Raw genomic sequence first — 15,139 nt, 5'->3', positions numbered from 1 at the left:
AGAGTGGGAATAATAAGGAACGTAACTCATTTGCCTGGAACTTGCAATAAGACGATTAAAGCAAGCAGTTCATCGGCATTTCAACGTGGAGGCAGGTCTTCCCAAGCTGAATTCCAATTTTATATATATAAATAAAAGATAGAAAGAAAGGAAAAGATATTATTGGTCTTCTTTTATTCTTTTTTTTTGTCAAAGTCAGCGGACTTTTGGACGTTTTTCTATGAATCTTAACCCTGTGGGAATCCATAAAAACCGGCAACTTTTGAGAATTTCACAGGAGACTTATATACTAACCACCCAAATTTCCCCCCCCCCCTCCCACTCCGACGTGGGATATCAACCTCCACGAGGGAGCCTGCTAGATCCTAAGGATGACTTCTGAGGGTCTTCTTTTATTCAACTACTTCAAAAGGATGACTTCTGCTGTCACCTGACAGCATTGACAATTTTCAACGAGCTCCACTTGGATCCACCATCTTTCACCGTAAACTTTAGTTCAGTCAAAGAAAACACGCTTGAAAAAAAGGGTCACGTTTCTGCGTTGAAATACACTGCACGGAGAAGATGGTTTACGTGCGGAGTTAGGACAATAATAATAAGCCACCCGATCGATCCTCGTACGAGTTCTTTAACTCTTCAAAATTCCAAATACTTCCCACCATTTTATTTTATTTTCTATCCACAATCATGTGAGGCTTTCATTAAGGGCATTTAATTTAATTGATTTGATTTGATTTTATTTGCAGAATGGGTCTAAAGAATAATAATAATAATAATATATGTTACAAATTACGATCATCTTTTAGTACAGTACATTCTAGGTATCAGCTTTAGCTAATCAACTTCTCTACTAACTGTTAGAATTACTACAGCTCTAATTCCACCTTTGTCTTCTACATTACTACACTCCATTCAGCAAATGATCTGTTAAGGTCCACAGTATAACATTCTCACTCTGTTATCCTGCTAGATGTAAGTTCACCGGTTCAACCAAGCGCGATTTTCGCCTCTTTTTGCCTTCAGGAGTACAGATTTTCGAGACACCACCAGGCTGTCCCAGTTTTACAGAGAGTCTACAAGTCGAGGTGGATACTGAAGATGGTATTGGTATGTCTGCTGCAACGGGGCAGTTTTCCTTACCAGGCTTCTTGTGCCTTTCACCTCTAGTGCACCCTTTAGGACCCTTGGGAGATTTAGCTCTCTTCTTTGACAGTTGAGGCGGTGCTACATCACTTCGCTTCTCGTTTTGGAGCAGATGGACGAGAAATGGATTCCCGACCGTGTAACAGATAGATCCACCATCACCCCCACTCTTCTCCAAATCCACGTATCCATCGTTCACCTGTTCGTAGAGATGAGAAGGTCGAAATTTAGGACAATGCCACCTCATCCTTATTATATAAAATACGAATCCAAATAAATTACTCCTCCAACTCAACCAGAATTCTTGTGGGAAAGTTTCTCATGCACGCCCTAATTAGAAATTGGTTAGAATCGTCGGTTTGCAAGATAATCTAAGTCCAAAGTGAAGGGTTTACCAATTGAAGAAGAGCAGAAAATGTTCGAGCAACATCGTGCTTTTCTTGGCCCTTGACCACATCAGCAAAAGACATGGAAATTCCGGTGTCTCCTGCCATATGTAGCTTATCCATAACCCTTTCACCATACTGATGAATATCAAATGGAGGCCGCGCGTCCTGTCAGAGTGTCAATATTGGCTCGCATCAGAAGCACGTTATGGAAATACCAGTAGAAAGATGGATATCAAATAACTATAGACATGTGGTATGCACAAACTTGCTCTTCCAAGTTGTGCTCAATTCTCTGTTTCCATGTTGAAACCCGAGCAGCTAATTCCGTCTGTTTCTCAGTTTCAGCAAGACTAGCAAGGAGAGAATCCTACAGATATCAATATAGTTTCACTAAGTCAATATTGCACCTAGACAATTCAAAGACACTTCTGCATGAGAAGGAATTACAGTTCAACACTTGAATATGGCATTGTGAACTTCTTTTGGCAAAACCTAGTGATCCCACTTCATTGTACAATTCAAATCACTATTGAGAAACGCATGCAGTTTCTTCGAGATCCAGACATACAAACCACAATTTTATACGGCAGCACCAAGAGAAACTGAAAACTAGAAAAGATTAAGAAAGTGCCTATCTCACAATATGAATTTTGAGCTTCTGTGTTTCCCTCCAAATACATTGTTTACCCATTCAAATATATGACCTCCTCCGAGCAGACATGCTCACACTAAACAGTGACAACCAAGATAAGAAGTCAACCTTTAATCAGCTGACTGAGATAGGAAGCGTTTCTGTGGCTTACCAAGTGGGAGCGACAAAGATCTTCAAGGCTTGCATGAGAAGTGGGATTTTCATAACCTTCATCTCGGTCCAAGTGAATGTCACCATCATGCTACACAAAAGTTGAAAAGTGAACCATTTGTCTAGATGTGCACAACACCACCATTTCACCACACATACAAGTTTCAAATATGGAAGCACATCAACAGCCTGCCTAACCTTATCTTGCTGAGGTACATCTTCATAAATGTATGTATCCTCTGGCATGTCAAAATCAGGCGGCTCATTTCCTGGATCCTCACTGTCATATCCATCATCTGTGTTGTTCTCTTTAGGATTAGGAACAGCATTGTATTCTGTGTTCCTCCCTCGAACAAAAAATGATTGCCGCAGCTGCAAACAATGGTTTGTCAATATAGAAAAGAAGTCCAACTCAGAGCAAAACGTATAACACAGATAAACCAACCTTCTCAAAGAGTGGAGGAGAATGTGGTTCTGCTGGCCTCTGTAAGGTGGAGCATCTTGCTTCCCATATTTCAGCGAGTTCTGAACTAGGACCATCTTGTCTTGCAAGAGGAAACTCTGCCATCAGAGGATCAGATTTCCGCCAATTGGCCACCAGCTTTCCTTTCACTTTGACTGCTTGGAACAAAATGAAAATTTAACAAATCAGGCGTTTATTTAAGACAGGAAAAGAGCAAGAATGGCAACAGAATAGTCTAATAACCTCTTTTATAAGGCTTGACTTTTAAATTCCCTAGTTCATGGGGATTGAGAGGTTTCCATGGATCATCACTATCAGAATCATCTGATTCGGCATACTCATTTTCCATGTTGAAATGACCACCGTCATCTCCAGGAAAATCATAGGCAGGCAGAGAAGACCCAACACCATGGTCATTCAATTTGACACCATGATCGACCAATGGAGACTGATTGATTTCAGCATCTTGATATTTTTGAGCCGACAGCTTGTGGCCGGTACCCCCAGAACGTCTGGTTGGGGACTGAAAGCTCTTGCAACTTTTACAGTTCAAGGAGCTTCCTCTACAGACATCATTGTGGAGTTTTCCAGCTTTACTCTGACTGTTCAAGAAGTCGATGACTGCTACTGCATCAGATGAGTCTAACAAAATAAAATCCTGGAAAAGATCATTGGTGGCTAGCTGCAAGCACAAAATGACATGTATTGAGAATGAGAGCATCCTTAGACAAACCACGTTCGTAATACTTAACAAATACCAGATAGGACTCTAGTTCCCCAGCATCTCCAATAGCATCTAAGCAATCACCTTCAAGGACAACCAAATTTGCAGGGGGTCTCACAAAATGATGTGCTGGTATATCTTTGCCATTCACACTATCTAATATATTCTTTGCTTCAACTGCAACACAGAAAAGTTTTAATCCAAGAGATGTTTTGCAACCATATCACAACAAGATAAAAAAGAAACAACATACCTGGAATGTCATCTAAGCCCCAAAATCTATCATCTTCTTCCTCATGAGGAGCCTCTAAACCACTTTCTTCTGATTGGGCTGATGCACTCGTTCCTTGTTCTTGTGAACTACTCATATAAGAAGTTAAAAAGAAAATGATAAATAATTGGTAACTTATACAAATTTTGCAAATGCAAATCTCTTTTCACCAATATCTCATTCTTGCCAAAAATTTCCTTATCCATTTAAACAACTAGTGAAGTTTGATCCTGGATAATGAGTACTTATAAATGCAACCAGAACTGCACATGTCAACCATAAACTAAGGACGAAATCTAATGGTATCCAACTTTTAAAGAAATCGATTTTTATATTCCATTAAGTGCTAAATCTTTAATGTTTAAGTTAATGCTTAAATCAGATGACAATGTTTCAATGGCATACCATAGAAATTTTAGCAGACACATGAGCATGTGAAAGAAGCAATTCAAATCATGAGTCTTTAACTTTAATGACGCTTCCGCGGCACTAATGGGGCAGTTCTGCCCAAATTAAGGACTATTTGCCTGTTATGCCCCTCAGTTCCCCGGCCCCATATGCTCATCATTGTTCAACATAAAATAACAATTATATAAAACTATCTTAGGAACAGCAATGCTCTCATGAATCCAACTTTCAACAGAGTTCACTAATTTGGTTGAAATTATGGGAAGGCATGTGGAAAAAAACCAAATCATAAGGAATTAACTTAAAGGTCGCCAAAAGAACTCGCATAACCATAAGTGTTACACTATGGCATATGTTTTACATCAAAAAACTGCACAACATATTTTTCTTCTTCTCCTCTAGGTAAATGTGTTATGCTGTACAACTGATTACCATGAAATTCAATCAATTAAAACCACGTTTGAGTTTATCTAACTAAAGGAGCAGAGTTTCTCTCCAGTTCACAAAAAAAAAAAAGAACTTCTACTGTAAACAAATGCCACAGCTAACAACTCATTCGAGAAATTTAAATATATGCAAGTCTTAGATTATATCATTACACCACAGCTTTCACATGCTCCTGACACGCAAATGTCTAAAAATTCTCCATTCAATTCCACCAAAGGCTTGAATTTTCCAAATGAAGAACAGTAGCAAGACTAACTTAATTTTTTAGCTTTTTTTATCAAATTGAAAGAAAGATTAATCTAGCTGCATACTTTGTTCATAGACAAACATAACAGAAGTTAAATTTAAAAAAAAAAAAATTCTTTTTTAACAGTGAAAAGCTAAACAAATTGTCAGTGTGAAAATAATTACTTACGGAAAATTATTATAAGATTGACACACTATGGAGGACTGAAACCAGAAGCACATGTGCAAACAAAATCTAAATGTTGCATAAACATTCATTTCTAAGAAGGTTAACCAGCTATCACACCTGATAAATCACCCTATTGAAATAATAAATATATAAGTTATAGAAAAAAATGTAGCTCATTGCAACTAAGTCACCAGTTAAAGAGCGGCTAATTGTTATGCCTCCTTAATGAACAGCCTAACTGTCACATTGAGAGTCCCTAAACTCGTTGTTTCAGCAGAATTCCAGATGCCAATACTTTAGCTACAGTCAACACAGTATAAAACAGACAAACACCAAGGACGTTAACTTCGATTCCCTACTAACCAATCCAAGGGAAAGGCTAACAGATTGTGTGCAAATCTCCTATCCCCAGATGACTAAACTAACAAAGTTTGAAACTTTACTTCAAATCCAGAAACTTAAAATGCCAATTGACAACCTTTACTCCATAATTATGTATTGTCCTATTACATATTGCAATAATTCCGTTTGTCAATAAAATAAAATAGTCTACTAGAAGTAAATATATGAAAGATGTATAAATGGACTTAAGGAACCAAACCTCTTCTGGGAAATGAACTCCAACGCATGCAAAACCAAAGAATATAAATATTCCACCTTTCTACTGTACACTTGCACCGAACCCTGCAGCAGCAAAGCAGCTAACACAAAATTCCCAAAACATAATATCAAAATCAGCCCAGAATTTGGGAATAATCAAGAACCCTCATCTTATTATTAGCAAAATTTGACAAGACCTTCGGCAAAATTTACGGAGAGTTGAGGAACATCGTGGTCGTCGGAGGTAATTTCACCGGAGCAGATCTTAAGCAAATATTCCGAAAGATTCTTTGCTAAATCCACAGCCCAATTTGATTCGAGGTCACGAAGAGGTTGTACCGAATGAAATATTCCGGTGGACTCGGGTTGTTGATCTTGAGTGTTATTCATCTTCAATCGACCGAATAGAACAGTCCATTACTGGGCGGGTTTTTCTGCCATCAAAATTTCATCATTTGGGGTCAAAGATAGAAAACCTAGAAGCTGGGTTGTTGAAAAAATGGAGTTTTGGAACTCCCAAATTTTTTAACCAAGAAATGAAGAGGAAAATTAAATTGGATGAAGCCTAGATACAGGAGAGAGTGTTTGGAACTTTGGCGTGTTGTGTGTGTAGATTGAAGTGTTTTAGTGCGTGAAAGGTTTCAAAATTTTTGGGTGATTTTTCCCGCCCAGGTGTAATTGGGCTTACTGGCCCTTTTTGCTTTTGGACAGAAGTACATGTCCATCCTCTTTTGTGGGTTCAAAAGTAAAGGCTGGCATGGAATGTTCCAACAATCATAGGAGGCCAGACCCAAAACTTGTTTGGGGCCCGCTCAATTTCATCTGTGGAATACTCCCAGAAATTGGCAAAGATGCATGCAAGTATCCTTTTGAGTTGCACAACGTTTTCTTTTGACATGAAAACAGTTGTTCAAATGTAGTATAATATCTTGTCTAACTTTTAGATTTTAAAATACAGAAAATTAGACTGTAGAGATTTTTTTTTTTTTTTTTTAGTGTTAGAGATGTTGTAACTACTTTTATCCGCTATTTTTTCCTAAATTTATCTCTATTCACTATTTTTCCCAAACTTATGGCTATTTAATCTCATTATCCCTATATTTCCAAAGTGTTTGTCCGTGTGATTTATAAATCCTGGCGCGAGTCTTTAAAAAAAATTCCAAGCCATAGATACAAACGATGAAAATTAATTTTGATGATTAATCTTATATATACTGTTAGTATATACACTATCACCATTATATATATGACACGTGTAAAATTTGAATTTGAAATTCAAAATTTGTTCACGTATTATTCATCCAATCGTGATAGTGTATACACTGACAGCGTGTATAGAATTTACTCTTTATCAATTGATCTAGAATTGAGATAAATAAATTGTGAATTATTACACATAGTTTGCCCCTGCTGAATTCAATTTCTAGTTCTTCCCCTGTCTAAGACATGCATTCAGTGGAACACTTCGTTATTTAGTAGTATCTTTGAACAGGTAAAAATATTGTCCAATGAAGTTAAGAACAAGAAGAAAGGTAGAAAGATCTCTATGCTGGATTCAAGTAATACTGACTTGCCATGTACCAAGAAGAATGTCATTAGAATTCATTATGGTAAATTCACTTTCTTGTTGAGTTATGTCGTAGTTGTACATTGAGTCCCATCATATGGGGGGCTGGGGGAAAGTGTGGGGTTTAGTAGTTTTACACTTTCATCATGCCAGGAACGTAGGGAAAGCCAGAGGCTGTAATCCATGAATCACCGATAAAATATTTGCCAGGAGTGAAGCTCTCAGCAACCTGTGGAGTGATATGTTGGATACCTAGCCAATCAACTCTCTGATCTGTATTGGCACCTGGACCTCTGTTCTGGTATTCAGCATAGTACAACGTTTTCAGCCCAAAAGTACCCATCCATGGGGACCATCCCTGTGGATCAATGAATCCGTCGATGTTGGATTGCATGATGATGGTTCTTGAGTATTCCTTCCATGGACGTCCAAGATATGCCCTGACTGGTGGATCAGCAGACAGCAAAGCAGGGTCTGCCACGATTGAGCAGTTTTGGAGGACGATGGCTCCGGTGCTGCGGCTGTTATTCCTGCCTTGAGCTGTGACCATGCAAGCTTGGTTCACAAGTGGCATCCTCACAATCAGCTTGCAGTTCTGGAAAACTGCTGCAGCATCGCCGAAGATGAAATCTATGGTTCCACTGATGGTTGTGTCGCGGTAGAACTGGCGGTAGGTATGGCTGTAAAGGGTATCTTGGTAGCCATCTATTTGGCAATTGTAAACAATGGTCCTATCGCCTGAAACACGAAGTGCCACAGCCTGATGCTTTTCTGGTCCAGCTGAGTTCTCAATTCCAATGTCTCTAAGGATGCATCCATCTCCATTAATGGCTGTATCATTTCAAGAGCACAATGAGAAAAAATGGTCCAGCAATGCAGTTACTAACATCAATCTGATTCCAACTATGGTAAGAAATTACTTAGCACTGCTAATCTGCTACTAAGGTTGCCTATTGTACTCTACATATCAGAGTCTTAGAATTGAAATAAGATTTTGATCATCAATTCTGAGTTTCTGATAGACAGGAAGAAAAACACCCTCAACAATAAATCCTTTTGATGCAGTAAAGTAATTAGCGCGCCCAACTTACCAACAGTTGCAGTGTGGAAAGTGCCAATGCCATCAACGTAGTTCTTGTTTGCGGTGATCTTGGTAACATTTGGGCCTTCTCCCATAATCACAACATTGTTTATGCGTCTTGGGATTAAAATGACTTCCTTGTAGACACCAGCCTTGATAAGAATGACAAAGGGTGTAGTGTTATTCTTGGGGACAGTATTAATAGCATCCCGAATGGTCTTGAAGGTGCCACTTCCATCTTGAGCAATTATGGCATTAGGCTTGATTGAAGCAGGGTCAACTTGAAGGAGCCTACGCTCAACAAAATTTTCCTCATCAAGCTTTCTCTTTTCAGCAGACAGGAGTCTTCGGCTGAGGCCGGGGATTGCCAAGGTTCCTAAAATCTCGGAGAAATCTGTGACAATAGCAAGGCCGTTGCTAGAGAGCTGAACAGCAGTTCTCATGAGTTGCTTCATTTTCTCTCCGGTATCACCTGTTGTATTCTCAAAAGCATCCAAACAAGTCTGTTGCAACGTGATTGCACCACTCAACCATGTTTTGAGATCAGCCGCGTAGTCATCCAACTTGCTGATATCAAAGTCCTGAACCTTATCGAAGGACCTCTTGAAGTCATCAATCGCAGTGTTCAAAACTTCTTTGCAAATGTCCAGGGCCTCAGAAGTCCTGGGGTCCTTGGCAGCATTCTGGAGAAGAGATGAGTTCTTGATGACTTCGCCGAGGTTATCAACCGTTGTTTGGAAGGCAACCTTTACAAGTTCTCTGGGGTCACTGGTGTTCTTGGCTTTTGACAGGCTATCTTCACAGGTTTCCTTATAATCAGTATGCTGGCAAAGGCTTTGTATAGCCTTGGAGGAAGATGTTACAGGCGTGGCATCTGCCCCGGCGGACGGCGATTCAACATTCTTATGGCTAGAACCATAAGTCACGACACCAACTACGGCTGCCACAAGGAGGATTGAAGAGACGCTCAGAATGGCGAGCTTCTTATTCCTTGAACTATCGTCATAACCCATTGATGATATATATATATCGTGTTAAAAGTAATTCTTTCTATTTGATATATTTTATATTTTCGAATTCTAACGAGCCCACTCTTTCCCTTGAATTAGAGAAAGGTTATTAGTAAAGACACAAGGGTCTTTGATACCCCTCCACTGTCTGGATAAATGTGGGAAATGGTTCTTATATATAGAGATGAAGATGCGAGGAATATAACCATGCAATTTGACAGTCAAATTCTGTTAGATAGCGTTTGGCTGAGGGCCTTCTTTATTTTCGGACATCACAGAACGATGGTCCTTAGCATTTATAGGCCAAGAAAATGTAGGACAGCCATTCAAAAACAGGTATGTGTTGTGTCTTTGGCTGAGTAAACTTTTCGTGAGAATGACACATTCATTTGACTGGTCGATAATTATGAATTCGCTGGGCTCCCGTAGTTTTGGAATCTAAGGGACTGTTAGCTTTAGAAGATTCTATGGACTTACTGAATATGTATGCTTGTTGTCTCGCAAATATTAACTTGAGGGCGTATGACATTTTCCACCTTGGCAAAAGGGTCAGAAGCCCTCACGTGAATGGGCTGGTGATTGGCGCCTCTTCTTCGGGACCGTCAGGTCCTGGGATCGAATCTCCGCAGCAACATCGGCTTCTCCGTGCATCTAACGTACTAGGTCTGGTTGGGGCGCTGGACCGGGCCGGAGTGGGATTAGTCGGGCCGCCTTTACAGACTTGACCCGAACACCCACTCCATCGACAAAAAAAAAAAAGGATCAGAAGGATATGATGTTTAAATTGCACCTCGTGGTAACTAATTCGTTTTCCTATGGGATGAAAATATTGGGTTTAACACGTTACCCAAAAAAAAAAAAAAAAAGAAGTCATTCTTTAAGTTACAAAAAAAAAAAAAAAATCTTTCTCCCTCTGATATTTTCTTATCAATCTATTTATTGTCACCACATTGACATGATGACAAGTTTTATGGTGACCATTGAGCAACCTATAGAATTTCCCTGTAAGTTGATCAATAGCCAATTACAACTTGCTAATTCAACGGCTCATAGCTCTGGTCGTAAAAGTTTTAATTAAATTCCATCACCAACGTTGGGATGATTTTTAGCCTTAAAAAAAAAAAAATTAGTTCGACTTTTTTCCTTTTTTTGTGCATTTTATCAAATTCTTCATGTGCATTTTATCAATGTGTGATTTTGGATATGTTATTATTGACTAACAATAAAAATCATGGACATCTACCCATATCCAACACAAGATTAAATCAATATTAGAACTAATAATTGAGTCATTTAAAAAAGACTGACTATCATTGAAACCCACTGACAAACTCAACGTGTCCATATATAGCTTTTGATTATTGCATTCATCGTTCGACTGAATAGTCCGTTTCATTGCAGATTGCATGGAGTAAAGATTGTAATCTTTTTTTTTTCCTCCTTCCGGAATAGATAATGTGGAGAATTGAGTTTTTCCTTTTTTTTTCCCTCTTCTGTAATTTGCAAAACATAGATAAAAATATAAAATATGAAATATTCTTTAACTAGGATTAATTATTGTTCTCGAAATTAAAAAGAAAACGAATGAACAAGGAAAAAAATCCCTATCTAGGTTGATTTTTGAGCTCTAGATTGGCTACATCGTGCTTCCATCAAAGTTCTCGATCTTAGAGTGATACACTGTTTGCAACTAGTTTAAAAGTGGAAAAAGAAAAGAGATGAAAAGAAGATTTTGTGGGAGTTGGAATAATTGTACTCGACGACATTGCAACGGAGGCTAAGAGCTAACTTTTTGTTTGAAATCCTTGGTGAAACATATATATCAGAGAAAATGGTGGATTCGTTCATAATATTTGAAGCATTTTCACTGTTTAATGAATGATCAACAGGCTTGTCAGTTGGCCATTAACAAGAATAGAACTTGCTTTCCCAAAAGCACTGCCGATCCTCAACTCCAATATGAAATCCCTTATCAAACCGCACTCTTCAAATCCTGACACATGTAATACGTTGTATTGTAAGAATTGATCTAAGTGAATTCACGCGACGTGTTAGAATTTGAAGAATGAGAATTGGTAAGGGAACTTCATAACTAGGCTGAGGATCTGAAGTGCCCAAAAGCTACCTAGGTAAAAGAGAGATCGATTTGTTGCTTGCACTCAAAGTTAGACGGTATATCCACTAGTTGATTTGGTTCTTGATGATAAAGTTACGTTAGCGGTACAAATGAGACGCGTCGAGCCGAATTTTAATCTAATCTAATCGAGTTTCAATTTAATTTTGTGAAACTCAAACTCGAGATCGAGCATGACGAGTTTTTAATGTAAAACTCGAGTTTGAGCTTAAAAAAATTTAAAAAAAATTATTTTATTTTTAAAAAATGAATAAAAATAATAGTTTTTTATAACAAATAATAAAATATTAGAGATATATATATGTAATTTTATTATTAATATATATATATATATATATATATATATTAGATTCGGCTTGTGAACTAACGAATTGAGTATTTTTGAACTCGAGTTCGACTTGATCAGATCGAACTTGATATTGACCGAACTCGAGTCGAACTTAAACTCGAACTCGCGAGCGGCTCGATTCGTTTGCAGCCTTAGCATGAAGGCAACAAATGGGCTTTAGGAGAGATTAAATTCCATTACATTTAAACAAAGTAACCATGAATATTGATCGTATTATACTCGTAAAATTTAAAACCAAAACAAGAGACTTATGCTAGATATATCGGGGAAGAAAAGTATCATAATGTCAAGAAGCCAGCCCCTAGAGAAACCGTGGAAACCTCCACTCAAGAAGACTCTTTAGCTGCCAAAAGAACTGCGGAAAAAATGCCTTCTGACTACATTCGTCCCTCATCTATCAACTTCATCTATCACCCCTAGTCTCCAGAGGGAGGCGTTTGGTCGACATTCTCGAAATCGAAATCACAATCATAAACTCCAATACGTACATGGATTGGCGTCGTTTCCCTCACCACTTGAGTTTGGAACAAGAATGCATCTTATTTTACTAATGGGTTAATAGATTTATTGAAATCCAAGCCCCAAGTAGGGAATGATGCCTGTTAATTTTGATGCCTATTCACCAAACAACCTCTAAAACTTCTAAACAACACGGCACTCTTGTTTTTTATTTTTCTTTTTTTTTTTTGTCAACTTCTAAATACTCGGGCCTCTGGGTTGTTGTGTATATAGAAGTATTGTGTATAACATGCATAGAAGTTTTTCAATATTGAAGAAGTCATGAATTTATTAATTCAAAAATTCAATTCATCTTGTGAAGTACAGTTATCCATGTCCCGAGGACAAAGTAATACAAGTGATAAATGCCAACAAATATGAATTTTTTTTTCTTTTATTGATCAGAACGTTTTACAAAAAGAGAACAAGATTAATGTTGTAACAAACTAAAAAGAAAAAAAAAAGAGCAAAAAGTTGCCGGAAGTTTCATGCACTAAAAGCCAGGTTATTCCTCATTTTACATCAACTGAAATCGCGCATTAAAATGATTCTTTTTACACTTGCATGCCAGAAGCATAGGGTACGCCGGAGGCTGTGATCCATGCATCGCCCTGAATATAGGCCCCTGGGGTGAAGCTCTGAGCAATCTGAGGAGTAATCTTCTTGATACCCTTCCATTGAACTCTCTTGCTAGTATCAGCACCAGGACCCCTGTTGTTGTACTCAGCATAATAGCAAGTGTCCATGCCAAAGTTGCCCATCCATGGGGACCATCCCTCTGGAGCAATGAATCCATCAATGGAAGTCTGCATGATGATGGTTCTTGAGAACTCCTTCCATGGACGTCCGAGGTAGGCCTTGATTGGTGGCTGAACGGCCAAGAAAGCTGGATCGGCAACAATTTGGCAGTTTTGGAGAACAATGGCTCCAATGCCGCGTCTCTCTTTCCTTCCTTGAGCTGTGACCATGCAACCCTGGTTTTCCATTGGCTTCCTGACAACCATCTTGCAGTCCTGGAATACAGCTGAGGCGTCACCAAAGATGAAATCTATGGTTCCACTGATGGTGCAGTTGCGGTAGTATTGGCGGTAGGTATGGGTGTAGAGTGTGTCTTGGTAGGCATCGATCTGGCAGTTGTAAACGATTGTCCTATCGCCAGAAACTCGAAGTGCCACGGCCTGATGTTTTACTGCCCCGGCTGAGTTCTCAATTCCCAAGTCCTTGAGGATGGTGGCATCTCCGTTCACGGCTGCAAAAAAAGTGGTCAGTAATGATACCATGAGGTTAATGTTGTGTTTCTTTCCCATTCGAGAGACTCTTCATTTTAAAGATTTCTTATGATATTTGCAACCGTAGACCAATTAGTATGAAAATTGGAATTGTATTCAATTAATAGAATGCAATTCCAGTCTCCATCTGTAATGAAATACCTACACTGGCTAAGCAAATGAAGTTATAATGCGACTTACAAAGTGTTGGTGTTTGGAAAGTGCCAACTCCATCAACGAAGTTCTTGTTTCCAGTAATCTTAGTCTTGGTTGGGCCTTCTCCAACGAGGACAATGCCGTTAACGTGCTTTGGGAGCGTAACATACTCCTTGTAGATACCAGCCTTGATGAAAATGACAAAGGTTTGGTTGTTCTTCTTAGGGACGGTATTAACAGCAGCCATGATAGACTTGAATTGGCCACTGCCATCTTGAGCAACCACGGCATTAGGCTTGAGGGAAGCAGTGCTGGCAGCCATGAGCTTGCGTGCCGTAGCATCAACAAAGTCAGGTTCAACAGAAGAAGACATGAGCCTTCTCTTGAAGCCTTGGATGTTGAAGTTTGTCAAGACCTCAGAAATATCAGTAACCATGGCAAGACCGTTGCTTGTGAGCTCACCAGCAGTCTTGAGGAGTTTCTTCATCTGCTCACCGGTGTCACCTGTTGTATTCTCAAATGCATCCAAACAAGTTTCCTGGAAAGTGCCTGCAGCACTCAACCATGTCTTGAGATCGGCGACATAGTCGTCAATCTTGTTGATATCAAAGGTGCCAACTGTTTCAAAGGACCTCTGGAGGTCCTCAATGGATGTGTTGAGGGCATACTTGCAAGTTTCCAGAGCCTGATGGGTCCTGGGGTCCTTGGCGGCGTTTTGGAGAAGAGTGGAGTTCTGGATGACACTTGCAATGTTATCAACTGCGGCTGTGAATGCGAGCTTGATGAGTTCTCTGGGGTCGCTGGTGTTCTTGGCTCCTGACAGGCTTTGTTCACAGGTTTGCTTATAATCCACATGCTTGCAAACGGATTCCACGGACTTTGAGGAGGTTGATACTTGATCAGAACCACCACCAGATGTGGCGGTTTCCGTGCCATGGCGACCAACGGAGTAGGTGACTGTCCCAACTACAGCTGCCACCAGGAGAATGGAAGACACGCCAAGAATGGCTGCCTTCTTCTTTCCTTCACTACCCATTTTCTTTTTGGTATTTTTGGTGTTGCTGTTTTTTTCTTTTTCGTGAGATTATCTTTCCCTTGATCAGAGAAAGAATTTAACAGAGCTCTTAAGAGGGGTCTCTTATTTACTACACAAAAGAGCCTTACCTCTTCTGTGCCCTGAGTCTGAATAATTTTGTGAAACAGGATGCTTTATATAGGTTTCTGGTACCAGACAAAACAACCACAAATTCATTTCATGCAGTAACAGACAGTTTCTGTTGAGAAAGATGAGGCCACGGACAATCTCAAATTGAACGGTTCCGACAAAATGCTTGGTTCTTAGCCTTTATTGGCAAACCAAGAAAGGAGCATATTTGTTGTATCTTTGCCTGGGTAAACTGATTAAGCTTACATG

General features: G+C 39.2%; 3 protein-coding genes across 3 annotated transcripts; all 3 read right to left on the bottom strand.

Moving 5' to 3' along the window:
* Positions 1-730: 730 nt before the first annotated feature.
* On the bottom strand, positions 731-6,272 carry LOC113734733 (condensin-2 complex subunit H2). The gene is made up of 11 exons (XM_027261390.2): positions 5,860-6,272; positions 5,664-5,763; positions 3,775-3,881; positions 3,556-3,698; positions 3,041-3,479; positions 2,780-2,952; positions 2,533-2,706; positions 2,336-2,425; positions 1,798-1,899; positions 1,539-1,697; positions 731-1,342 (listed from the first exon to the last, which is right to left on the bottom strand). The coding sequence occupies exons 1-11, from the start codon at positions 6,050-6,052 to the stop codon at positions 959-961; spliced, it is 2,064 nt and encodes a 687-aa protein (XP_027117191.2). The 5' UTR covers positions 6,053-6,272; the 3' UTR covers positions 731-958.
* An 814-nt stretch (positions 6,273-7,086) lies between these two features.
* On the bottom strand, positions 7,087-9,454 carry LOC113735321 (pectinesterase-like). The gene is made up of 2 exons (XM_027262339.2): positions 8,321-9,454; positions 7,087-8,060 (listed from the first exon to the last, which is right to left on the bottom strand). The coding sequence occupies exons 1-2, from the start codon at positions 9,321-9,323 to the stop codon at positions 7,363-7,365; spliced, it is 1,701 nt and encodes a 566-aa protein (XP_027118140.1). The 5' UTR covers positions 9,324-9,454; the 3' UTR covers positions 7,087-7,362.
* A 3,215-nt stretch (positions 9,455-12,669) lies between these two features.
* Positions 12,670-14,895, bottom strand: LOC113733769 (pectinesterase-like). Its single transcript, XM_027259948.2, has 2 exons — positions 13,771-14,895; positions 12,670-13,550 (listed from the first exon to the last, which is right to left on the bottom strand). The coding sequence occupies exons 1-2, from the start codon at positions 14,759-14,761 to the stop codon at positions 12,856-12,858; spliced, it is 1,686 nt and encodes a 561-aa protein (XP_027115749.1). The 5' UTR covers positions 14,762-14,895; the 3' UTR covers positions 12,670-12,855.
* Between the last annotated feature and the right edge of the window lie 244 nt (positions 14,896-15,139).

This window comes from Coffea arabica, chromosome 3c, assembly GCF_036785885.1.
Source record: "Coffea arabica cultivar ET-39 chromosome 3c, Coffea Arabica ET-39 HiFi, whole genome shotgun sequence".
Lineage (NCBI taxonomy): Eukaryota > Viridiplantae > Streptophyta > Magnoliopsida > Gentianales > Rubiaceae > Coffea > Coffea arabica.
This window is presented reverse-complemented; position numbering and strand designations above follow the sequence as displayed.